The sequence below is a fragment of the Microtus pennsylvanicus genome, chromosome 17, assembly GCF_037038515.1.
Source record: "Microtus pennsylvanicus isolate mMicPen1 chromosome 17, mMicPen1.hap1, whole genome shotgun sequence".
In the NCBI taxonomy this organism is placed as follows: Eukaryota; Metazoa; Chordata; class Mammalia; order Rodentia; family Cricetidae; genus Microtus; species Microtus pennsylvanicus.
In genome coordinates, this window is record NC_134595.1 from 35,093,896 (window position 1) to 35,121,607 (window position 27,712).

The window sequence follows — 27,712 nt, forward strand, 5'->3', positions numbered from 1 at the left end:
AGGTTTAATAGATACAAAAGCTCCTGATGGCTTTTCAACCCTCCAGAGAGGAGATGGGAAAGGAAGACTGGAAAACCCTGTATTTGTTCTCTGGGAGACAGTTTAAATACCCTGTGACCATGTCTTGAGTATCTCTGGGGAGGAGTCACCGTTTGGCAGGCTTTCTCGGGTGGGGGTGGGAAGACAGAGTCTGGACTGAGACAGCTCCAGGGGAGGGGGGCTTGGGCTGAAGCCCCCACCTGAACATTCCAGACTCTTTGAATAACTGGATGCCAGGGCATAGGGTGTGTCTCTCATCCAAACAAGCCAGACTCTTTAGATATATAGATGCCAGGGGCTGGGGTGAGCTTCCATCCAAACCGTCCTGCTTCAACTTAATGTGCCAGGTTGAGTGGATGGGGGATGGGTTGAAGGGAGGTAGGGGGGAGCAGAAGGAGGGGATAGAGGGGGAACTGGGGTTGGTGTGTATAGTGAATAAAAAATTTAAAAGATAAAAAAAAGAACACATCAATATTGCTAATACTGTTAGCCAGTTTAGTATTTCAGCTTTTTTTATCCAGTGTCCACCCGCAAACACAACCTCCTTTGCTCCTCCTGTCTGCGAATCTTGCTATTTCTTTGGTGTGTGGCTCCTCTCTCACACCTTGAAGCCCCATCCAGGGCTGGTCTACTTGGGTCGTCCTTCAGGCCGCACGTAGTCCTTCATTCAAGCGAGACAGGGGACAGAGGTAACTCTTTCTTCCGAGAAAGAGCAAAGCAGTTCTTTCATTGACAAGTAGGTTCAGAGGGAACACGTTCACAGTTCTCCCGAATAACTATTTCACTACCTCATCCTGAGGTTCAAGACCCTGACTTTGGCACAAGGGACTTTATGAACTTAGAATCCAGTCTTTGCTTGGAGTTCTGTCTTTCTGAATGTAAGGGCCTGGGACTTGCCTTTGTTGCTATCTGAAAATATGGCTGCAGGACTGGGTGTCTCTTTCCTTAATACTTGGGATTCTGTGTCTAAGCATGTCAAATTTCTATTTTTTTCCTTTTCCTTCTTCTTCTTCTTTTTTTGTTTGTTTCTCAAGACATGATTTCTCTGTGTAACCACTGTGGCTATCCTGGAACACCTCGAACTGACAGAGATCCGCCTACCTCTACCTTCTGAGAGCTGAGATTAAAGGCATGCATCACCAATGCTTGGTTCCTGTCAATCTATTAGTAAAAAGTGCTAACAGCCACCAAATCCCATTATCCTTAGAGTTACTTTTTTTCCATCCACTAGCAAATATACCACTTTGCCTATAGCTCACACAGTCATTAGCGCCTTTCTACAGGCTAATAATATTTGATTTTTGAGCTGGCTTAACACACAAGGGCCTACTGACATGTCACAATCACCTTTTGGTTGGACAGTGACCCAACTCTAGAATCCCACCCTGAGGCTTTGCTTCTAAGACCAATCATCTTAGGATGAGACTCCTAGAAAAAGATTCAGAGTTGAGGCCTTTTTTTGTCTTATTTGGTGAGTTGTTTGCTCTTGAATAAGGATCTTTATAATCCAGAGTAGCTGAAACTCACTATGTATCCCAGGCTGGCATCACACTTACAGCTATCCTCATGCCTCAGCATTCCAAGGGCTAGGGCTACAGGAGTGTATCACCACATAAGTTGAAGTCTTGGAAGCTTGTGGTTTATTGTAAAGTACTCTCAGGAGTAGGGACAAGGTAAGCAACTTATGCACAGGGAAAGAGCTAAGCCAGTTGGATTTGAGGAGCAGAGAGCAGCAATCTAGCACACCCTTTATTCCAGTTGGAGGCAGGGGGATGGACCACAAGACCTGGAGGTGTGACTCCCAGTTGCAGCTGTCTGCATGTGATCCCAGAGAATCCCCTGGAGATGATGGCATCAGTAAAGAACGTTCACTGCTGCAGATGGGAAGACCTGGCAGGAAAAGGACATGGTACCAGCACACCAGCAGCATCTGTGACATCCGTCAACTGTTTTCATTTGTGTCCTGAATAGCAAACACTTCCTTGAAATTCTTCTCAAACTCAGACTCCAGTCTAAGTCCCATTTCACCAAAGTTGAGGTCCTAGAAAACAACAAAGGCAAGAATGATGGTGCTCGTTAGTAGTGAGACATCTCCCTCTTGGCGTTTCTACCCTCTGGCGGAATCTGTGTACTTCGTGGTCCAGCCACATGTTAGGAAACAGACTTTGATATTTCTAAGAACTGGGCCTACGAGAACATTAGAAGCAGAAAATCCTCTGACTGGAGAGATGACTCAGTGGGTTAATATTTGCCACACAAGTGTGAGGACCTAAGTTCAGATCCCCAAACCCACAGAAACCTGTATGTGGTAGTGCACATCCATAATCCCAGCCTCCACAGTGGTGATTGACAGGTTGCCATGTATCAAATCAGGTGAAATGTGAACAAAGCCCATGGTTGTTCTCTAACTTGGTCCTCATGTGTACTATGACACAAGCAGCTGCAATTCCACACGAACATAAACAGACTCATGCGCACATATACAACACACATATCTATATGCACACACAAAGATTTAAGCTAGGAGCTGAAGAAATGGCTCATTGGTTAAGAATATATACTGATTTTACAGAAGACCCAAGTTCAATTCCCAGCACTTATGGCATGGAACTGTGATATCAGTTTAGGGGATCTAATGCCCCTGGTCCATAGGCACCTAAAGTCACAAGTACATACACTGTGCCTTCATGCGCGCGCGCACACACACACACACACACACACACACACACACACACACACATTTTCTTCTAGATAGGATTTCTCTATGTAGCACTGGTTGTCCTGGAACCTGCTCTGAGGAGAGCCTCAGGCTCAGGGATCTGCCTGTCTCTGCCTTCCATATGCTAGGATTTAAATACTGTACTATCATGCCCAGATTAAACACACAGACATATTTTTTAAACTATTTAATAGAAATAGATTCTCATGTGTGTGTATATAGAAGGATAGCTTAACTTTCCTCTGTAGACAGGCTTTGAACTCTCTGATGCTGGGGACCTTTATGGTGCCTAGATACCTGCTAGATCTTACACTGAAAAACGAAACAAAAACGAAACAAAAAATACAGCTCACTGCCAGGTTTTTGCTCTTTTGGGTTTGTTTTTGTTTGTTTGAGATAGGTCCGATAGTGTAGACAAGGCAGGCTTTCAATACAAGACAATCCTCTTAATTCAGCCTTTGAAGGCTGTAATCAGGGCATGCCCCCACTGTGTCTGGCACTCTCAGACTTACTGCTTATGCTACATTCTTACAGGAAGATGTGGGAAACTAGACTTTCCAGGTAGCAGAAACTGAGGGAAAGAGTAACCCAGTGGAAAGAAGATGCAATGCAGCCAGAGAGGGATGCTGACCTTGAACGTGGTCCTGTGATTGTGGAAGATGAGCCTCATGTCTTGCGCAAACTCTTCCACGTGGGAGTAACCTCTCTCCCTCAGCTTTTTCTTGATGATGTCCAACCACATAGCTTTCTGCACAACCTCAGACGTCTCTTTGAACTGGTGACAGAAATAGCAATGGAAGAGTGGCTGATATGGTTCAGCTTACCTTCCACAGAATGTCCACAGAAACCACAGAGTCTGAGGTCCAGGGGGATTTCATCACAATCCTACAAGTATCCCTCACAGTCATATGGTATCATGAAAGCCATTGATGAGGGGGCTCGCCACCATTACTTACGTAATAATAATATGGCATCTTGGAAAAAAAGGAACTCTCGGAACAGCAATAGACTCTCAAGAGGACAAACTCACACTTCTGCAAGAAAAGGAGAAACAATCAAAGTGACTTAGAAAGGCAGAGTCCATTCCATACCAGAGCCATAGCCCTACCTGCACCTAGAGGAGTGATTACCAGAGCTGCAGGCCCCAGCTGCACCGATTGAAGGAAGAGATATGTAGACAACAGTGTAAGAATACGCTCAACAACATAAAGATCAATACAACACCACCAGAAACTAGTGGTTCTACAACAGGAAGACCTGAATAGTTCAACAAAGATAAAACATAAGAAAATTATCTTTAAAATAACTTCATGAAGATAACAGAAGCCCTTAAAGAGGAAATGAAAAATTCCCTAAAATAAATGGAGAAAAAACAAACAAAAAAATTGGAAGAAATCAACAAATCCCTTAAAGAAAATGAAGAAAAAACAATCACACATGTGAAGGAAATGGTTAAAGACTTAAAAACTGAACTAGAGGCAATAAAGAAAACATAAACAGAGGGTATTCTGGAAATGGAAAATCTGGGCAAACAGTTGGGAGCTACATATGCAAACACAAACAACAGAATATAAGAGATAGACGAGAGAATCTCAGGCATTGAATATGCTGTAGAGGAAATAGATTCATTAGTCAGAGAAAATGTTAAATCCAACAAATTCCTAACATAAAATATCCAGGAAATCTGGGACACCATGAAAAGACTGATCCTAAAAATAATAAGGATAGAAGAAGTCCAGCTCAAAGGCACAGAAAATATATTCCACAAAATCATAGAAGAAAGTTTCCCAGCCGGGCGGTGGTGGCGCACTCCTGTAATCCCAGCACTTGGGAGGCAGAGACAGGAGGATCTCTGTGAGTTCGAGGCCAGCCTGGTCTACCAAGGGAGTTCCAGGACAGGCTCCAAAGCTACAGAGAAACCCTGTCTCGAAAAAAAAAAAGAAAGAAAGTTTCCCAATCTAAAGAAGGACAGGTCAATGAAAGTACAAGAAGCTTACAGAGCAGTAAATAGATTGGACCAAAAGAAACAAAAAACAAGTCTGCTCGACACATAATAAATTAAACACTAAACATATATAATAAAGAAATAATATTACAAGATGCAAAGGAAAAAGGCCAGGTGACATATAAAGGCAGACCTATCAGAATTACACAGAACTTTCAGAACTTTTTAATGGAAACTCTGAAAATCAGAAGGTTCTAGACAGACTTCTATGGAAACTAAGAGTTCAGGGAGGCCAGCCCAGACTACTATATACAGCAAAGCTTTCAATCACCATATGTGGAGAAAATAAGATATTCCATGACAAAACCAGATTTAAACAATACCTATTCACAAATCCAGATCTACAGAAAGTACTAAAAGGAATACTCCAGCCCAAGGAAATTAGGTACACCCATAAAAACACAGGCAATAAATAATCCCACACCAGTAAATCCTAAAGAAAGAAAACATACACACAATACCACCAACAAAAACAAAAACAAAAAATAACAGGAACTAACAATCACTGGCCATTAATCCCTTCATATCAATGGTCTCATCTTTAGAAAGACATAGGCTAACAGAATGGATATGAAAACAGAATCTATTCTTCTGCCACATACAAGAAACATGCCTCAACTTCAAGACAGACATTACAGCAGAGTAAAGGGTTGGGAAAAGATTTTCCAATTAAATGGCTCTAAGAAACAAGCTGGTATAGCTATCCTAATATCTAACAAAATAAACTTCAACCTAAAAGTAATCAAAAGAGTTAAAGAAGGATATTTCATATGCATAGGAGGGAAAATCCATCAAGATGAAGTCTCAGGTAGTAATCGGAGCAACGGGGCTGTGTCCCCAGCACCCTGGCCGCCTGCTAGCTTATGCCCCGAAATAATTACACAGAAACTGTATTCTTTTAAACACTGCTTGGCCCATTCTGCTTGGCCCATTAGCTCTAGCCCTTACTGGCTAATTCTGATATCCCGATCAACCCAACTCTAATAAACTGTGTAGCTCCAGTCTTACCGGGAAAGATTCAGCATGTCTGACCTGGCGGCTTGCTTTGTCGTGCGCATCTGCCCTGGAGAGTGGAGCATGGCCTCTCTGAGCTCACTTCCTCTTCCTCCCAGCATTCTGTTCTGTTTACTCCTCCCACCTATGTTTTAACCTATCAGGGCCAAGCAGTTTCTTTATTGCTTAACCAATGAAATCAACAGATTGATATATGACACTCCCACATCACTCAGTTCTGAACATCTATGCCTCAAATACAAGAGCACACACATTTGTGAAAGAAGCATTACTAAAATTGAAATCACACATCAAACTCCACACACTAATAGTGGAAGGCTTCAACACACCACTCTCACCACTAGACAGGACTGCCAGACAAAAACTTAATAGAGAAATAGAGGAACTAACAGATACTATGACACAAATGGGAATTACAGATATCTATAGAACATTCCACCAAAATACAAAAGAATATAAATTTTTCTTACCACCTCATGGAACCTTCTCTAAAACTAACCACAAACTCAGTAACAAAGCAAACCTCAACAAATACAAAAAAATTAGAATAACCCCCTGTAACTTATTGGATCACCAAGGATTAAAGCTGGAATTCAACAACAATACTAATTGCAGAAAACCCACAAACTCATAGAAATTGAACAATCATCAACTGAGCACTGCCGGGTCAAGGAAGAAATAAATTAAAGACTTCTTAGAATTCAATGAAAATGAATGCACAACATACCAAAACTTATGGATCATTATCAAAGCAGTGCTAAGAGGAAAGTTCATAGTACTAAGTGCCTACACAAAGAACCAGGAGAAATCTCACACTAGCGACTTAACAGCACACCTGAAAGCTCTAGAACAAAAAGAGGCAAACTCACCCAGGAGTGGTAAATGACAGGAAATAAAATTAGGGACTGACATTAATAAAAATAGAAACAAGGGCCGGGTGGTGGTGGCGCACGCCTTTAATCCCAGCACTTGGGAGGCAGAGGCAGGCGGATCTCTGTGAGTTCGAGACCAGCCTGGTCTACAGAGCTAGTTCCAGGACAGGCTCCAAAACCACAGAGAAACCCTGTCTCGAAAAACCAAAAAAAAAAAAAAATGGAAACAAGGAAGACAATACAATGAGTCAATGAGACAAAGAGTTGGTTCTTTGAGAAAATCAACAGGATAGACAAACCTTTATCCAAACTAATCAAAAGGTGGAAAGAGAATATCCAAATTAACAAAATCAGAAATGAAAGGGGGAACATGACAACAGACACTGGGGATTTTTAGAAAATCATCAGGTCATACTTCAAAGACCTGTACTCCACAAAATTGGAAAATCTAAAGGAAATGAACAATTGTCTGTATCACATAGCAAAATTATCAAAAATTATCAAAAGTATCACATACCAAAATTAAAGCAAGACCAAATAAACAACTTAAATACACCTATAACCCCTAAGAAAATAGAAGCAGTTCGCAAAAGTCCCCCAACCAAAGTAAGCCCAGGACCAGATAGTTTCAGCACAGAATTCTACAAAAATTTCAAAGAAGAGCTAATGTCAATACTCCTCAAATTGTTCCACACAATAGAAAAAGAAAGAACACTGCCAAACTCCTTTTATAAGAGTACAGTTACCCTTATACCCAAAACATACAAAGATGCAACTAAGAAACAGAATTATAGAGCAATTTCCCTTATAAACATCAAATGCAAAAATACTCAGTAAAATACTGGCAAATGAAATCCTACAGCACATCAGGAAATCATCCACCATGATCAAATAAGCTTCAACCCAGAGACGCAGATACAGTCCAACTTATGAAAATTGGCCAAGGTTTAAACAAATTGAAAGAAAAAAAAATGACACAATCATCTTATTAGATGCTGAAAAAGATTTCAATGAAATCCATCACCCCTGCATGATAAAGGTCTTGGAGAGATCAGGGATACAAGGAGCATATGTAAAAATAATGAAAGCAGTTGACAGCAGGCCAACAGCCAACAAAGTAAATAGAGAGAAACTCAACATGATTCCACTAAAATCAGAAACAAGACAAGGTGTTCTGCTCAATATAGTACTCAAAGTTCTAGTTAGAACAATAAGACAACAAAAGGAGATCAAGGGGATACAAATTGGAAAGAAAGAAGTCAAACTATCACTTTTTGCAGAGGATGAAATAGTATATATAAATGACCCCAAAAATTCTACCAAGGAATTCCTACAGCTGATAAACATCTTCAGTAATGTGGCAGGATACAAGATTAACACACAAACAAACAGACAATAGGGCTCCTAAATAGAGATGATAAATGGGCTGAGGAAGAAATTAGAGAAACACCCTTAGCAATAATCACAAACAACATAAAATATCTTGGGGTAACTCTAACCAAACAAGTAAAAGGCCTGTATGACAAGAACTTTAAGTCTTTAAGTCTTTGAAGAAGATATCAGAAAATGGAAAGATCTCCCATGCTCTCAGATAGGTAGTATCAACATAATAAAAATGACAATCTTAACAAAAGTAATCTACAGATTCAATGCAATATCCCTCAAAATTCCAACACAATTCTTCAGAAAGCTCAAAAGAATAATACTCAACTTCATATGGAAAACAAAAAACATAGGAACACCAAAGAAAAAAACCTGTACAAGAAAGAATCTTCCGGAGGCTTCACCATCCCTGACCTCAAACTCTACTATAGATAGAACTAGCTATAGCAATGAAGCAGCTTGGTATTGGCATAGAAACAGACAGGTGGAACAACAGAATCGAGTTGAAGACCCTGACATTAATCCATGCACATCTGAACACTTAATTTTTGACAAAGAAGTTAAAATTATACAATGGAAAAAAGAAAGCATCTTCAACAAATGGTGCTGGCATAACTGGATGTCAACATGTTACATACTAATACTAATAGATCCATATCTATCCCTATGCACAAAACTCAAATCCAACTGGATCAAAGAACTCAACAGAAATCCAGTCACATTGAACCTCATAGAAGAGAAAGTGGGAAATAGTATTGAACACATTACCACAGGAGACTACTTCCTAAATGTAACATGGGTAGCACAGATGCTGAGAGCAACAATTAATAAATAAGACATCCTGAAATAGAAAAGCTTTTATAAGGCAAAAGACATGGTCAACAAGCCAAAACACCAGCCTATAAAATGTGAAAAGAGATTCAACAACCCCACATCTGACAGAGGGCTGATCTCCAAAATAGACAAAGCACTTAAGAAACTATACATTAAAATACTAAAAATTCTAATTAAAAAATAGGGTATAGATCTAAACAGAGAATTCTCAATAGAGGAATTTCAAACAACTGAAAGACACTAAGGAAAAGTTCAACATCTTTGGCCATCAGGGAATGCAAATCAAAACTCTGAGGCATCATCTTAGACCTCTCAGAATGACTAAGATTAAAAACACTGATGACAGCTTATACTGAAGAGGATGTGGAGTAAAGGGAACACTCCTCCATTGCTGGTGGGAGTGTAAAGTGTACAACTGCTTTGCAAATCAATACAGTGTTTTCTCAGAAAATTGGAAATCAATCTACCTCAAGACCTAGCAATACCACTCTTGGGTATATACCCTAAGGATGCACACTCACACCACAGGACATTTGCTCAACTATGTCCATAGAAGCATATTCATAATAGCCAGAACCTGGAAACAACCTACATGCACCTCAACCTAAGAATGAATAAAGAAAATGTGGTACTTTACACATTGGAGTACCTTTCAGTGCTAAAACAAAACAAAATAATATTTTAAAATTTGCAAAGCAAATGGATGGAACAAGAAAATAGAAACATCCTGAATGAGGTAATCTAGACCTAGAAAGAAAAGCATCACATGTACTCACTCATAAGTGGATATTAAACATAAAACAAAGGATAACCAGCCTACAGTCCACAACCCCAGAGAAGCTAGGTAGCGAGGAGGATCCTTAGAGAAACATATGGATCCCAGTGGAAAGGGGAAATAGACAAGATCTCCTGAGTAAATTGGAAACTTGGAGGACAACGGGAAGGGTGGGAAGGAAGGGGTAAGGGAAGAAGGAGGGAGAGCAAGATGGAATTGGATGGTAGAGTTGGGGGAAGAACAAAGAGGGAGAAGAAGTAGAGACATATCTTGATAGAGGGAGCCATTATGGGGCTAGCAAGAAACCCAAATTCTCAGGAATAAACAAGGATGACCCTAGCTAAGATTCTAAGCAATAGTGGAGAGGGTTCCTGAACTGGCCTTTCCTCTGTAATCAGACTGATGACCACCTTAATTGTCATCATAGAACCTTCATCCAGAAACTGATGGAAACAGAAGCAGAGATCCACAGCTAAGCACCGGGCCGAGCTCCCAGAGTCCAGTCAAAGAGAGGGAGTAGTGATAATATGAGCAAAGGGGTCAAGGCCAAGATAGGGAAACGCACAGAAACAGCTGACAGGGCTAGCGGGAGCTCACTGATTCCAGACTGACATCTGGGGAACCTGCATAGGACTGAACTCGGCCCTCTGAATGTGGGTGACATTTCTGTGCCTTGGGTAGTTTGTGGGGCCAGTGGCAGTTGGGTCAGCATTTATCTCTAGTGCATGAACTAGCTTTGTGGAGCCCATTGCCTATGGAGGGATACCTTGCTCAGCCTAGATACAGGGGGAAGGGCCTTGATCCTGCCTCAGGTGATTTGACAGACTTTGTTAACTCCCTGTGGGAGGTCTCTGAGGAGGGGATGGGGGTAGGGTGGGAAGAAGGTGGGAGGAGCAGAAGGAGGGGAGTAAAGGGAACTGGGATTGTTATATAAAAAAAAATGTTTTTAAAAAATAAAAAAAGAAAGACAGAGTCCATACACGTTCCCAAGAGGAAGGAACCAATGACTCAGACCCATCTGGAAGTTTCTACGACAGGAGTGTCTCTCGGTTACAGACTTACAAAGGCTGAGTTAGTTCTCTGCCAATGGGTTGTGCTGTGACTTGGAGGAGCAGGCTCCATTCCTGCTGTTCTGTCCCCAAGCCTGTGTGTGCTCTTCCAGGGGAAAGGCAAAAGTGTGGGGTTCACAAGGACTCACCAACTGCTCCTGGGGCGCCATCCGCCTCTGCAGTACCTCAGATTCTGGATGAGTTTGTTGGCTTCCTAAGGACTGCATCCTGCAGAAGATGCAACTCCATGGTGTCCTGAAAAGTTGGACATGAAGTGAGCAGGGGACAAGACCTGAAAACAGCCACTGTTCTGTGCCTGCCACTGTGCTTTCAGAATGGCTGATGGTGTCATCTTGGGGAGAGGTCCCCAGGCTCTGAGGGACCCCATGTGGGATCTTAAGCTGCCAATGCTCTTATCACAGTTGTGGAAGGAACCAGTCCTTGGGAAAAGTTGGATTTATAGTGAGTCGGGGAAACCACATTTCCCAACACAGGTTTCTGGGAGCACAGAGAGGTCAGGCTATTAGGTCTGTACACAGAAAATGATCATCCACAAATTTTGGGAACCTTAGACCTTGATTAGTCGATTACAACGTGGTGAAATGTGGGTAGCGGTCATATTTCCTTCTTTGATGAATCAGTACAAAACAGAAGAACTTGGCATGTGCCACTATCAATCCTTTGGACAACGGGTTCTGGTGAGCCACTTTGAGGAAAAGGCAGTAGTAGTTAGTGTGTAGACAAAGGGCCCAGCCTTTGTATCAGGAGAGAAGTCTCCCCTAACATAGAGAACGTCAGCCTCTTGCTGACAGCATCTAGAAATAGCTCTCTGTATCTTCCTCTTTGGTATCTATTATTAAGAGCTTTGTTCAAGCATCAAAGAGAGAGGTAGAGCAGCGGTCACCCCTACCCAGAAGTGTCTGAGAGAGAGAGGAAGCATGCTGGTGGCCCCTGGACCCGGCCCAAAAAACATCACACAGAGAGGGAGCAAGTCAGCAGTCACAGACCCAGGCCGGAAGATTCAGAGAAACGGGAATCATGATGCTGGTCCTGGCCATGGCCCAGAAGCCATCAGAGAGAAAGGGAGCACAGCAGTGGCCCTGGCTCTGGCCCAGAAGAGTCATAGAGGGAGCATGGTATCTGTCATAGCAGCCCAGAAGCACTGACAGCAGCAGTTTATGGGAACTATACTAAGAAGTCCCTCTGGGAAAGATCACTTGTATCTCAACTAGCATCCAATGCCGCCCTCTGTATGAGAAATCCCACCGCATTAGCAACCACCAAAGCCACACACCTGCCTGCACTTGTAAAAGCAATCACCTGAGCCTCAGGTCCACCTGCACCTGGAGGAGTGATCACCCAAGGCTCTGTTCTGCTTGTTCCTGGAGGAGCTATCAACAGAGCCACAGCCACCAACTGCATGAACTGGAGGAAGAGGAAACCCCTGAAGCACAAATTCCATCTGTACCGATTGGAGGAAGAGGTGGGTAGACAACAGTGCAAGAATACGCTCAAAAACATAAAGAGCAATACAGCACCACCAGAACAACAAGACGTTCTACAACAGCAAGACCTGAACATACAACAGCAGATGAAACAGTGAAAATGACCTTAAAAATAATTTTATGATTATGCCACGCACCTTTAATCCCAGCACTCGGGAGGCAGAGGCAGGCGGATCTCTGTGAGTTCAAGGTCAGCCTGATCTACAAGAGCTAGTTCAGGACAGGAACCAAAAAAAGCTACGGAGAAACCCTGTCTCGAAAAATCCAAAAAAGAAAAAAAAATTATTTTGTGAATATTATTGAGGCCTTTAAAGAGGAAATGAAAATTTCCTTAAGTAAATGGAAGAAAAGGCAAACAAAAAATTGGAAGAAATCAACAAATCCCCTTAAAGAAAACCAAGAAAAAGAAAACAAAAAAAGGAAATGGTTTAAGAATTCAAAATTGAAGCAGAGGCATTAAAGAAAACACAAATCAAGGGTATTCTGGAAATGGAAAATTTTGGTAAACAGTCAGGAGATACAGATGCAAGCATAAACAAGAGAATACAAGAGATCAAAGAGAGACTCTCAGGCACTGAAGATACAATAGAGGAAATAGATTCATCAGTCAAAGAAAGTGTTAAATCCAACAAATTCTTAACACAAAATACCCAGGAAATCTGGGACACCATAAAAGGACCAAACCTAATAATAATAGGGATAGAAGAAGAAGTCCAGCTCAAAGGCACAGAAGATGTATTTAACAAAATCATAGAAGAAAACTTTCCCAGTATAAATCAGGACATGCCTAAGAAAGTAAAAGAAGCTTCAAGAACACCAAATAGACTGAAACAAAAAAAAAGTTCCCTCACGACATAATCATTAAAACACTAAAGATACATTATAAAGAAAGAATATTAAGAGCTGGGAAAGAAAAAAAAAACAAGTAACACATAAAGGCAGAACCACCAGAATAACGCCTGACTTCTCAATGGAAACACTGAAAGCCAGAAGGTCCTGAACAGGTGTTATGCAAACACTAAGAGACCATAGAGGCCAGCCCAGACTACTATACCCAGCAAGGCTTCCAATCACCATAGATGGAGAAAACAAGATATTCCATGACAAAACCAGATTTAAACAATACCTATTCATAAATCCATTTCTACAGAAAGTACTAGAAGGAAAACTCCAACCCAAAGAATTTAGCTACAGTCACAAAACACAGGCAATAAATAATCTCATACCCATAAATCCCAAAGAAAGGAAATACACACACAAAACTGCCAACAACAATAAAAACAAAAAATAACAGGAACTAATAATCACTGGTCATTAATATGCCTTAATATCAATGGACTTAATTCACCTGTAAAAAGACAGGCTAGCCGGGCGGTGGTGGCACGCGCCTTTAATCCCAGCACTCGGGAGGCAGAGGAAGGTGGGTCTCTGTGAGTTCAAGGCCAGCCTGGTCTACAAGAGCTAGTTCCAGGACAGGAACCAAAAGCTACGGAGAAACCCTGTCTCGAAAAAAATCCAAAAACAAAAACAAAAGACAGGCTAACAGATTGGATATGAAAACAGAATTCATCCTTCTGCTGCATACAAGAAACATACCTCAACTTCAAAGACAGACATTACCTCAGAGTAAAGGGTTGGGAAAAGATTTTTCAATCAAATAGTCCTAAGTAACAAGCTGGTGTAGCTATCCTAATATCTAACAAAATATACTTCAACCTAAATTAATCGAAAGAAATAAAGAAGAACATTTCATATTCATAGCAGGAAAACTCCAACAAGATAGAGTCTTCATTCTGAACATCCAAATACAAGGGCATCAACAATTGTAAAAGAAACATTACTAATTCACAGATCAAGCCCTAGTAGTGGGTACTCCACACTCACCACTGGACATGTCTCCCAGAAAGAAATTTGACAGAGAAAAAAAGGAACTAACAGATATTATGACTCAAATGGACTTGACAGACATTTACAAAACATGCCACACAAACACAAAAGAATATACATTCTTCTCAGCATCTCATGGAACCATCTCTAAAACTGACCATAAACTCGGTAACAAAGCAAACCTTAACAGATACAAAAAAAAAATACAATAATCCTCTGTATCTCATCGGATCACCATGGCTTAAAGTTAGAATTCAACAACAATGCAAATTGCAGAAAACCTACATACTCATAAAAACTGAATAATGCCCCATTCATTCACCCTTGGATCAAGGAAGAAATGAAGAAAGGAATTAAAGACTTCCTAGAATTCAATGAAAGTGAACATTCAACATACCCAAACTAATAGGACACTACAAAAGCATTGCTAAGAGGAAAGTTCATAACACTAAATGTCTACATAAAAAAAAATTGGAGAAATCCCATGCTAGCAAATTAACAGAACATCTGAAATCTCTAGAACAAAAAGAAACAAACTCAACAAAAAGGAGTAGATGCCAGGATATAATGAAATTGATAACTAAAACCAATAAAATAGAAACAAAGAAAATAATATAAAGAATCAATAAAATAAAGAGTTGGTTCTTTGAGAAAATCAACAGGATAGCAAACCCTTATCCAAACTAACCAAAATGGAGAGAGAGAAAAATCCAAATTAACAAAATCAGAAATGAAAAAAGGGACATAACAACAGACATGGAGGAAATCCAGACAATTATCAGGTCATACTTCAGAAACCTGTATTCCACAAAATTTGAAAATTTAAAAGAAATGAATAATTTTCTGGATAGGGACCACATAACAAAAGTAAATCAAGACCTATTTAGACCTATAATCCCTGAGGGAATAGAAGCAGTCATTAAAACACTCACAAAAAAAAAAAAAAAGAGCCAGGTCCAGTGCAGAATTATACCAGAACTTGAAAGAAGAGCTAACACCAATACTCCTCAAATTATTCCGCACAATAAAACTGAAGAAATATTGCCAAACTCCTTTAACAAGGCTACAGTTACCCTGATACCCAAACCACACAAAGATACAACAAAGATAGAGGACTACAGAACAATCTCCCTCATGAGCACTGATGCAAAAATATTCAATAAAATACTGGCAAACCAAAGCCAAGAACACATAAAATAATAATCTACCATAACCAAGTAGACTTTATTCCAGAGATGCAGGATTGGTTCAACATATGGAAAACTGAAAGAAAAAACCACACAATCACCTCATTAGATGCTGAAAAAAATCCAACATCCTTGCATGGTAAAGGTCTTGGAGGGATACAAGGAACATATGTAAAGATAATGAAAGTAATTTACAGCAAGCTGACAGCCAACATCAAATTCAATGGAGAGAAACTCAAAGTGATTTCACTAAGATCAGAAACAAGACAAGGCTTTCTACTCTCTCCATAGCTCTTCAATATAGTATTCAAAGTTCCAACTAAAGCAATAAAGACAACAAAGGGATATCAAGCAGATACAAATTGGAAAGGTAGACATCAAACTATCACTTTTTGCAGATGATATGATAGCATATATAAATGATGCCAAAGAACTCTAACTGGAAATTCCTACAGCTGATAAACATCTTTAGTTATGTGGTAGGATACAAGATTAAGTCAAAATTATCAGTAGCCCTCCTATACACAAATGATAAATGGACTGAGAAAGAAATCAGAACAATAGCACCCTTCACAATAGCCAGAAATAATATTAAGTATCTTGAGGCAACTCTTACCAAACAAATTAAAGACCTGTATGACAAGAATTTTAAGTCTCTAAAGAAAGAAATTGAAGAAGCCATCAGAAAATGGAAAGATCTCCCATACTCATGAATAGACTGGATCAACATAATGGCAATCTTACCAAAAACAATCTACAGATTCAAAAATTTCAATACAATTCTACAGAGACCTTGAAAGAATATTATTCAACTTCATAAGGAAAAACAAAAAACTCAGGAGAGTCAAAAGAATTTTATACAATAAAAGATTTTATGGAGGCATCACAATCCCTGACCTCAAGCTCTACCATAGAGCTACAGTAATTAAAACAGCTTGGTAGGCATAAAAACAGACACAAGGAACAATGGGATTGAACTGAAGACCTTGACATTAATCCACACACATATGAACACCTGATTTTTGACAATGAAGCCATAAAGGTACAAAGGAAAAGGACAACATCTTTAACAAATGGTGTTGGCTTAACTGGACTTTGACATGTAAAAGATTGCAAATAAATCCATGTCTATCACCTTGCACAAAACTCAAGTCCAAGTGAATCAAGGATCTCAAGATAAAGCCAATAACATTAAACCTGATAGAAGACGTAGGATACAGCCTTGAATGTGTTGGCACAGGAGACCACTTCCAAAATAGAACACCAGTAGCACAGATACTGAGAACAACAATCGATAAATGGGACATCCTGAAACTGAAAAACTTCTGTAAGGCAAAGAACATGGAAAACAAGACAAAACAGCAACCTACACAATGGGAAAGGGATCTTTACCAATTCTACATTTGACAGAGGGACTGGTCTCCAAAATACATAAAGAACTCAAGAAACTAGACAACAAAATGCCAAATAATCCAATTAAAAAATGGGTCAAGAGCTAAACAGAGAATTCTCAACAGAAGAAGCTCAAATAGCCGAAAAGACATTTAGGAATTGCTCAGCATCCTTAATCATCAGGAAAATGGAAAACAAAATTACTCTGAGATACCACTTTACACCTGTCAGAATGGCTAGGATCAGAAACACTGATGACAGCTTATGTTGGAGAGGATGTGGAATAAGGAGAACACTCCTCCACTACTCGTGGGAATGACCACTTATACAGCTACTCTGGAAATCAGTATGGCAGTTTTATATAAAACTGAAAATCAATCTACCTTAAGACTCAGTGATATCACTCCTGGGCATATACCCAAGTGATACTCAATCATACCATGAGAACAGTTGCTCAACAATATTCGTAACAGTATTATTCATAATAGCCAGAACCTGGAAACAACCTAGATGTTCCTTAACTGAAGAATGGATAAGGAAAATGTGTTACATTAACACTTTGGAGTATTACTCAGCTGTAAAAGAAAAAACCATGACATCATGAAATTTGCAGGCAAATGAATAACCAGACTATAATCCACAGCTCCAGAGAAGCTAGAACTTTCTTCCAGTAATTAATGCAGATGCAGAGATCCACAACCAAGCTCCAAGCCAAACTCTGGGAATCTAGTCAAAGAGAGGGAGGAGGGAATACATGAACAAGTGCTGCATGCACAGCTGTCTCGCCTGTGTGACAAAATGCCTCTCAGGTGGTGGCCATCTCAAAATGAGGGGCTCGTGCTTCCTGGAGCTTGGCCCCCAGTGACTCCCTGGCAGTCTGCTAGAGTTGTGGTACCTGATTAGCCTCAACGACCTTGTTCACTTTGTTCCTGGCAATGGTTTCTTGCATTGGCTCTGCTATCTTTTTTTTTCTGTTCTACTTTTCTCTTGACAAAAACTTAATCTGTTCAAGGAACCAGGAAACATTCCCAACAGCTCCTTGAATATGGAGGAACTGATGTGTCAGTCCCCTCCCTTGATTCAGGCCATTAATGTTATGATTAAGACTCTGGCTCGCTCTCTGGGAGAATTTACAGATACCCTAGAACAGAAAGAGCTCATGATAAGAGATTTGGTAGAAGATGGGTGAATTATGAAGGAAAATGTATGGAATGGCATGAGTTACCATTTATGGAGAGGCTAGCCAGAATGAGAAACCCCTGGTGCATTTTAGATAGGAAAAAAAGGCAGGCTATTCTTGATAACATGAATCCAGCCATCCAATATTGGAGCAAACCCTGGGGGTGGAATCCTGAAGAATGGTGTTTGGGTTACCTTGGTTACCTTGAGGGCAGATATGATTTAGGGCCATGAGAAAGCGCAGTTGGTTAGTGGTATGAGACAAATTTCAAAGAAAAGCTCTGCCCACCTGGCCCTAACCACAAGACTTGCTTAGAATAATCAATTGTCTGTAATCATTTTTCTATGTAAGCTTTTATGCCTGCCAACTTCCTTCTGTAATCTCTTAAAAGTGATGCTTGAATTTTAGTAAAATTTCAGCAGATTCAAATCTCATTAGAGTTGTGCCTGTCTGTCATTCGCCGAATCCTGGGTTCTCCTAAGCCTTCACCCCTGTTCTCCCTTGGTCTTCGAGCTCCAAGAGAGTCAGTCCACGACAAACAAGGGAGATTAAAATCATGATGGAAAAATCTACAGAGACAGCTGAACCAAGCTCGTGGAAGTTCAGAAATGCTGTACAGCTGTTGATCCTCAATGGGACCAAACTAGGTTCTCCATATGTAGGAGACAGTTATAAAAACTTGGGATATCAGAGGGGCCCCTGATAGTAGGACCAGAATCTATCCCTGGTACTTGAGCTAGCTTGTTAGAGCCCATTCCCTATGAGAGGATGCCATGCTCAGACTTAACATATAGGGAAGGGGCTTGGTCCTGCCCCAACTTAATGTACCAAACAATATTGATGCCCCATAGGAGCCCTTACATGTTGGGAGGAGAGGACAGAAGGTGGGCTGGGGGGTGAGGTGGGGTGAGGAAGTGGGGTTGGAGAGGAAACTTTGGTTGGAATGTAAAATGAAATTTAAATAAATAATGAATAAACAAACCCTTGCTCACCCCCCCATATTGAGGCACAAACTCACAATCTACAAGGGTAATGTGTGTGACAAGGAAAGGGTGTCTAGGAGGACACAGAGAAGGAACCACATCTCACTCACATCTCAGCCTCCACCGTGGGGATGTGACACTCCTCATGGAAGGCTCTGGAACAAGTGTCACAGCAGAAGAGCATTCCTCCATCCCGGCACACTTCACATTCATCTGAGTTCTGCATGCAGAAAGTAGAATATTTACATCACTGAGAGATGAGACCCACAGAGCCACTATGGCGGCAATCCTCGATGTGTCGCCTTTGCATGAACCTGCAGGGGCGTGGATGCTTCTTCCTGGGACACTAAGGAACAGCTTGGAATGTAAATTGCAGAACAAGACTTGAAGTTTGAGGGAAGGGAGCCGTGAACCAATCCCAAAACAATCTTCCTTGGGAAACCAAAGATCCTGACACAGGAAGACTAGCAACAAAACAAGATTTTACATAATCTGATGAAGTTTTCTATCATACACAAAAATGAGTTTCTGAAATAATATATTAAGTCCATTTTTCCATACAGAAATGGCATCAACTCGTCAAAGGGAAATGTACCAGGAATTCAATTTGATGGAATAAACTAAGAGAATACCACATCCTATAACTGAGCCATGAACAGGCAATGAATTGAAGAAAGGGTCTGCAGAGGAGTGTTTTAGACACTGGGTTCTGTACCTAGAGAGCCCTGAGCCTGTGGTGGGGACTCTGAGAAGTCAGGGTATGAGTACAGATGACCAGCCAAGTGGGTATAAAGCAAAGGCTGTTGGAATCTTGTAGAAGATTCCACATGACCCAAGAAAATGTACATGTAAGGCCTGTAGTCACTTTGGCAATTGTGCATTAAAAGATGAGTAAATATGGCTTCACTTGGGAAAAGAGAATCCAGGTGTTTCAATACAGATGTTAGCATACAGAATCAGTGGTTCTGGTAACCATACCGGACTGTCTGACACACACCAGCCTTTACCAGGAGGCTTAAATGGTCCTGCAAGAGCTGGGAAATTGTCATGTGATACCGAGAGTGACAAGGAAGATTCTGACTTCCCATGACTCTGAGCAGATGAAGAGGCCTAGCAGGATTAAGAAAGTAGAAATGGATCAGAGCTTCTGTTTCTCTGAGAATCCTGTTCTTACTCAAAAGAAGAGGCAAGCACCCCTGTTGCTATGAAACATTGCATTCAAGAATAAAAATGGTTCTGTGGGTTGGACAATTCTATCTCATTTGAGTCATTCAGAAAGAGATACTCTTAGAATTTAGAGGAAGGTAGAGGATATGGACTTTAAAGTAGTCATTGACCAGGTTGGGAGGTAGTTTCCTTCTAGGAAACTGAGTGATTGATATGTCCCAGTGGTTCAGAGTCCAAACCAGCGGGACAGCAATACAAATGACAAATAATACACAGGCCTGGAGTTCAAATTCTCAGTGAGCTATGAAACCCAGTGTGGAGTGTTTTGCGGCCCATTGAAGTCTATGTTGGTGACTTTTTATCATCTCCAGCTCAAAAAAGTCAACACTAAAGGAAGACCTGACCTTACACACAGCCTGAGTGAAGAACAGGCTGAAAACATGAAAAGAAATAGTAGAGGAAGGAAGAAGAGGTGACTTTAAGTATGACAACCCAACTGAGATACCATAAAATAAGAAGCTTTGTGAGTAAAATCACATGATGAGAACTCACCTTTTTTCTCTTGCCATAAATTCGTGGAGAATTGGGGAGAAAGTTTCTCTGCAGGATAGAAAGATCCGAGAATGTAGTTATCTGTATTTCAGAGGTGTGAATTCGGAATTGAACCTCCTTCCAGAAGTTCTGCCTGGATCTTCCATTCAGACCCACATTATCTGACTCCATTCCCCTCTCATTGCATACAACTTAGAGACAGACACTGGCCTGTGGCAGCTGGAAAGACCTCACATCTCTCTTCCTCAGCTCCTGAGAATTTTCCCTTACAATCCTTGTTCAACCATTACACAATCTCTGTTCCCACCAGACACAATTCAGCTTGTTCCACACCAGGACTAGGCAGTTAACACACACGTGTTTCATGCATATAGGGTGTTACATGCTCTTATGAATTTGGAGCACATGACATAAAATGTGGTTGTGGGGAGATAGAAGAGAAAGTTCATGGAAGAAGCCTCTCTCTCTCTCTCTCTCTCTCTCTCTCTCTCTCTCTCTCTCTCTCTCCTCTCCTCTCCCCCTCTTTCAAAGGTTTCTTTTTTTTTTGCTGGTTCATGGTTTTAATTCTAACACTCACAAGGCAGAGGCAGGCAGATCTCTATAGTTCAAAGCCAGCCTGGTCTATGTAGCAAGTTCTAGGACAGTCAGGGCTACATAGACCTTGTCTCCAAAAAATGAAAGAAAAGAAAGAAAGAAAGAAAGAAAGAAAGAAAGAAAGAAAGAAAGAAAGAAAGAAAGAAAGAAAGGGAGAGAGAGAGAGAGAGAGAGAAGAGAAGAGAAGAGAAGAGAAGAGAAGAGAAGAGAAGGAAAAGAAAAAGAAAGGAAGAAAGGAGACAAGAAGAAAGTAAGAAAGGAAGAGGGAAAGAATAAAGAAAGGAAAAAAAAGGAAGGCAAGAAGAAGGTTGAATAAGCCACGTCTCAAAGGTTTCTTTGTGGAGGTCTAGCCATCCTACTTGCTCTGTAGACCAGGCTGGCCTCGATCTCAGAGATCCACCTGACTCTCTGCCTCTGCTTCAGGAGTGCTTGGAGTAAAGGCAGGTGCCACAATCACAAACACAGAGAACCAATTTCAGTTTAAGAAGGGTCTCTGGGAATTGAGGGACCAGGGTAGTTAGGAAGGAGAGAGATATTTAAGTTAAGAATAACAAGATAAATACTAGATTGCTGGATAGGGAGATGAGGAAATCATGTCTATGATAGTCTATTACTAATAACATTATAGATGTGTCCTGCTTAGTTTTGATTGTCAACTTGACATAGCTAAGAAGAGCAAACATCATTTGAAGAATCATCTGTCTCAGGTAACCTATAGGCATGTCTGTGCGGGCATTTTATTGATTGTGGATTGATATAGTGAGTACAAGTCCCCTGTGGGTGGTGCCATCCCTATTAACATGGGCTATGATGAATAAGAAAAGCAGCTGAACATGAGCCAAGGAGCAAGCCAGTAAATACTGTTCTCCTGTGCTTTCTACTTCAGTTCCTGCCTCCATATTTCTGTCTTGTGTTCCTGCCTTGCCTTCCCTCCATGATGCCACCTGTCAGCTAAAACTCTTTCCTTCACCAGGTTGCTTTGGGTCATAGTATTTAGCATGGTAACACATCATGCAAAGTAGAACCAGAGGCTGGGGTTAGCAGAGAGCTGACATCTTTCTTTAGCCTACTTGAAGCGCTGGGTTCAACCGCTGTACACCAAATAATGCTGACAATGATGATGATCATATATTTCGTCTGCCATTTCTAACCTCGGGGACATCCTTGTCTACATTTCAAATTTGAGGTCATTAGGGTAGCATTAAGTTCCTGCAAAATCCCCCTGTATCCACACAACTGCCTTTGTGCAGCTGCTTGCATGTCTATCTCTAGATTCCCTTTCACTTGTCTGACGGTCAACTCCTCCTTTGCTGTCAATGCAGAAATTTCTCTGCAAGAACCCCAATCTAGAATGGCTATTCCCTCCTCAGAGATTCTGTATCTATCATTTGTCAACACCAGCAAGGTGCATCCCCCAGAAATGAGGCTATGGATGTGGGCTGCCTCTCTTCTGGGTGACAGGAAAACCTGATCGGCGTCAGGGATTCCCCATATCTCATAGCTATTTGATCTGTAAACAGTGCAAGAAGAAGAGGCACTGACCCCCCACTCCACTCCAATACCTGGATCAGGAATTTCAGGGGCCAATTGTAGCAGCGCACACTCAATTTCCAGTTCTTTGATCGTCCAAGGCCTCCCAAGATTTCAAACTCAGTAGGTGTGTACCAGTCCCCAGCTTCACTTTGTATGGACTTCATGGAGATCCCTGTAAGACCACAGTAGACTGATCATGAGTCTGCTTTGTCCCTGAAGCTCAGATTCGTGGCCTCCCACCAACACTTGAACTGGAGCCACCCAGACTGTCGGCCTCCTCTCTGGCTTCAGGAATCCCAACTCAGCCCTGGAGTTCCCTAACAGTCTTTGTTGAAGCCTTCCATATTTCTGATTTTTATGCCTGAATAAAATGGCAATTGCCACCAACAAACCTTTTGATACTACTTCAAGGTCACCGAGAAAAGGACAAGTAAGTGACTGACTACGCAGGGTGAGTGGATTTCAGTGAGGCTGAGCTCTCCTGCTAGAGAACAACCAGAGTCTCAGAAGGACCCAGGCAAGGTGGAGGTGGGGCCCTCAGCTCAGAGCTGAGGCTGGAGTCTGCAACTCGGGAGTCCTGTGACGTCACTGTCTACCCAAATTATTGAGACTATTGAAGAGAAGTTCACCCATCCCTGCAGTCAGAGGTAGGTATCATTTAAACACAAATGACATTTTATCCAGCAGAAATTTAGATTATTTTTTTTAAAAAAACTAGTCATATGCTTGGCATCTTCCTTATTATTAAAATGCAAACAAAATTACATTTGATACCGCACCAAGGTGATAATAATAATAATAATGAAATAACAACCATTAGTATAGGAAAGTTGGAGGGATCCTGCATTTCTCATGGGACTATACAACAGTAAAGTCACCACCAAAATCATTTGGGCGATTCCTTACTGAGTTCACCGTATGTATCATCACCATGACTTAGCAAGTCTACCTCTGTGTATGTGCCTCAAATTGAGTGTGCCTATTCCTACATATGTTGTACTCAAATTCTCAAAACAGCATTATTCATTAATCCCAGTGTAGAAATAACACAAATTGATGAATGAATAAAGAAAATGTGATCGGGCCCTAAAATGGAATATCATATTATTTGGCAGTTAAAATATATTATTGCATAAACTACACAGACGAGGCATGAAATCACCATGCTGAGTGAAAGCAGGCGATCATACTGGCATGTGTCATAGATGTCATTAGTATGAAATGTGTCCAGTAGGCAGATTTATAGAGCAGGAACTAGTCGGTGGATGCTCAGTAGGGCAACGAGGGCATAAACATCAACTACTAATAGACAGAGGGGCGCAAACACTTTCTCATTGTAATCTCTTACGATGTATAAAAGAAGAAAACCCCATTATTGGAGACTCTAAATGCTGAATTATGTGGTATGCGATTATAACTCAGTAAAGCAACTAAAACAATGAAATCTGTTGACTGTCATCCACAGGCTCATACTAAATGAGATCTGAGATGAAGTCCATCATAGTACGTATCTTTGCAAACCTTTAAGGCATATAATTGCAGAATATGTTATACCAATAATACAAACTAATCCTCATGGATATACTATGGGTCAGGCTTTATATTATTGTCCTCTATTTAAAAACGAGTAATTTCATGCCCAGAAAGCCCCACCCATACAACAAAAAGAGACCTCTTCTCTTGGCAAAGCTGAGTCTGGAACTTGGGCTCTCTGATTCTCAATCCTGTGATGCTCTCAGCATGACAAGTGCCCTGCCCTGGTGCTACTGACACAGGGATGTGAAGGCAGAGGCTGAGGGCCCCTCCCCATTTATGTCTGACTGGAAGGAAAATATGCAGTAGTTTCCATCTCTGGAGGGAAGTTTCTCTGGTTCTCTGGGCATCTCATGGCTCCATCCATGTTACTGTGAGCATCTACTAGGCATGGTTTCTTCAAGCGTTAGGATCCCTCCTGTTTTCAAGGCACCTCCCCCAGTTCCTTAAGTAATTCCCTTATTGCTTGTGATGTTTTTATTTAGCAGTTGTGAATTAAAAGCCACGCTACCTACCTTGCTTGAATCTATTCTTGTGTAATGTTCCCTTCACGTCACCACATGTCACAGGAAGCAGCTCAGCACTGAAATCTGCATTTTCATTTCTGCGCCTTCTTGGAACTGAAAAAGAAGATTACTTCTTTTGTCTCACTTTGGAGGTGTGTATGCTCCCTCCTCTCTCCCATTCCTTTAACACTAGGAACACTTTGATCCTCAGATCTCTAACTTCTAAGTCTTCCTTGCAAATGGCATATTGGCTATGTAACGACAAATATTTTACTACTAATTTAAAAAAAAAAAAAACAGAAGGCTTTAGCAGAGAATTTTGGCTTTGATAAAATTGTCCTGATTCTAACTCTAGTGACCACCACTGATTGCTATGCGACCATGAAACAGACGCTGTCTGACTGTTTTATTGTACTAAAGATGGTAGATAGAGATGGTCCTCTGATCTCCTCCACTTGAGCCTGACCTGGCTATCAGCAACCTAGCAGAGTTGGGTGGGATCATCTCTACTTCCCCTTTTCTCCCTGAGGCACTGAGAGCAAACACAAACCCCTAAACTGCCGTGCGGGTAGGCTGTGCCTTCTTCAGTCAGTTACTGCCTGCCAAGACCAAGCAAAATGAATTAGAAGGCCACTGCTCTTACTGATTTTGGTGACAGTGAACTGTGGTGCTGACCTAAATGTCCGTCAAAAGCAGGCTGGTTTAAAATTCACGGTAAGGACTGACCACTCACTTAATAAACAAGCCAGCAACCAAGGTGGATGACTTCACTTGGATCCCCAGAAACCAGAAGGGAGAAGGGAAGAAGAACCATCTTCTCTATGCTGTCCCCTGACTCCATGACACATGCACAGTTACATACGTATGCACACATGAACAAAAAAATAAAAAATTATGGATCTCTCGGTTCATATACCAGACCTCTGAATAGCAGGTAGCTATTAAAGAGAATAATGTAAATGTATGTGTATTATGGTGAGGACCTCACTAAGGAAAGCTTCTACTCTTTAATAATTAATCAGAGGATCAAAGCAGAATATTACAAAATGAAAATGCACATATGTATTTATGAAAACAAGTTATACACGGAAATACACAGGAAAAGATAACAGGGCTGGAGAGATAAGTCAGTAGTTAAAACCACTGGCTGTTCATCCAAAGGACTGGTTCAGTTTCCAGCACCCAACCCATGTCTGACAGTTCAAGACTGTCTAACTCCAACTACCTGCAGACGATCAAACACCTCTTCTGGCTTCCAAAGGCATCTACCCCAATGATGGTTCTCTCTCTCTCTCTCTCTCTCTCTCTCTCTCTCTCTCTCTCTCTAGCTCCCTCTGCCCTCCCTCCCATCTATCTATCTCTATCTCTCATACACACACGCGCACACACACCAAAAGAGGGAGTAAAAATGTTTCAGAAGATAGGGAAGATCCAGGCGTGACGAGCACACCGTTAATACCAGTATATGGGAGGCAGAAGCAAGTAGATCTCTGCTGTGAGTCCCAGGCAAGCCTGGTCTACATAACAAGTTTCAGGACAGCCGAGACTATATAAAAAATAAATAAATAAAGCAACACCCTGTCTTAAATTAAAAGAAAAAAGAAAGAGAGAGAGAGAAAGCTTGAACTCAAGACTAGGAGCTGTGGGGAGTATATATGGGGAACACTTAAAGTGGTTTCATCCTTTCTATATTCCACAACATCAAGCTGGGCGGTGGTGGCACACGCCTTTAATCCCAGCATCTGGGAGGCCGAGGCAGGCGGACCTCTGAGTTCGAGACCAGCCTGGTCTACAAGAGCTAGTTCCAGGACAGGTTCCAAAAAAAAAACCAGAGAAACCCTGTCTCGAAAAAACCAAATAAATAAATAAATAAACAAACCACATTCTGTTGTGCAGGCGTGTAATCCCAGGAAGTCGGGAACTGAATGACAAGTTCAAGGTGAGCCTGGGCTGTAGAAGGAGTTAAAGGCCAGGGTGGGACACTTAGCAAAACCTTGATTCTAAAATCTTTAAAATAGAGACGCGTAGTCAAGCACAGTCGAGGCCCTATGTTCAACAGCAGTACTGAAAATGTATTACTTCCTGTGCAATAGCAAACACCCTGACAGGCACTGTTTCTGAGGAGAACATCTGATCACCACTGTGGAGCAGACAGAGGTCGACCATGTCTTTGTCAGAGGAATCACCCTCCTAGGACAGGACGCTGAAGTGAAAATAAAACCGTGCAGCTTGCCATGGCCGCATCTAGCCAGGGCCTTTCTTGCCTTTTTTTTTTTCTTCCTGGGATCAAAATCTGACAGGGAGAGCTCAGACCAGGAGTGAGCCTGGGACAGCTTCCTAGGTGACAAGTCCTGCCAGACAAGTAGGAGACCAGGACAGAGGGGAGCCAGCTGCTGATCCCGAGACTCTGCTCTTTGAATTTCTTCCCTGAGGTGACTTAGTGAAAGCAGGGATGGGCAGAGTTGAGGAGAGAACGCTCAGAGTTCACAAGATAACCACAGAACGGGTCACAAAGGTCACCAGGAGTCCCTGACAGCTGTGACCAGAGTCTCGTGACAGCTGACAGTGTTGCACACAAGAACGTTAAGACTGTGGTTTGTGGCAAGCTGGCCTTGCAGGAGGGTATCTTACTCAGTTCAAAAACTCCGAATGCTCTTGCTGTCTGTCTCTCTGTCTATCTGTCTCTCTGTCTATCTATCTCCCCCCTCTCCTTCCCTCCCCTCTTCCTCTCTCTTGTCTCTCCTCTCTAACTACAGTGCAAAGCTTCTTCACGTACAAGGCTTTGGGCTGACTGAAGCTACAGCCACTTAATCAAGACATGAAATCACCCAAGCTGTCAGAGGGCAAAGTTACAGAGGGAGAAAGACGCACCTGGTGATGATCTGCGGCTGCTATTTTTCATCTCTCAACTCCTGCCAGTGGCCTGGGAGGATGAGCTCTGATCCCTTGCTCTCCTCAGAGGCTTCCAGACGGTGAATTGTGACCCACAGCTGAGGACAGGAA

At 41.5% G+C, this 27,712-nt stretch overlaps 1 protein-coding gene across 1 annotated transcript; it reads right to left on the reverse strand.

Annotated features, from left to right (window-relative positions):
- Positions 1 to 40: 40 nt before the first annotated feature.
- On the reverse strand, positions 41 to 27,712 carry LOC142837081 (nuclear body protein SP140-like protein). The gene is made up of 9 exons (XM_075951958.1): positions 27,581 to 27,712; positions 24,719 to 24,823; positions 22,700 to 22,842; positions 20,544 to 20,591; positions 18,935 to 19,044; positions 10,840 to 10,945; positions 3,715 to 3,792; positions 3,390 to 3,533; positions 41 to 2,080 (listed from the first exon to the last, which is right to left on the reverse strand). Exons 1-9 carry the CDS (start codon positions 27,609 to 27,611, stop codon positions 1,982 to 1,984), a joined length of 864 nt encoding a protein of 287 aa, XP_075808073.1. The 5' UTR covers positions 27,612 to 27,712; the 3' UTR covers positions 41 to 1,981.

Bases quoted from the DNA above. Each gene is read 5' to 3' on its own strand.
- LOC142837081 (XM_075951958.1), bottom strand. From the start codon at position 27,611: ATGAAAAATAGCAGCCGCAGATCATCACCAG. The intron at 3,534-3,714 runs GTAAGTAATGGT...TTCTGTCACCAG, and splicing joins AGATGCCATATTATTATTAC to TTCAAAGAGACGTCTGAGGT. The intron at 2,081-3,389 runs GTCAGCATCCCT...GTTGTTTTCTAG, and splicing joins ATCACAGGACCACGTTCAAG to GACCTCAACTTTGGTGAAAT.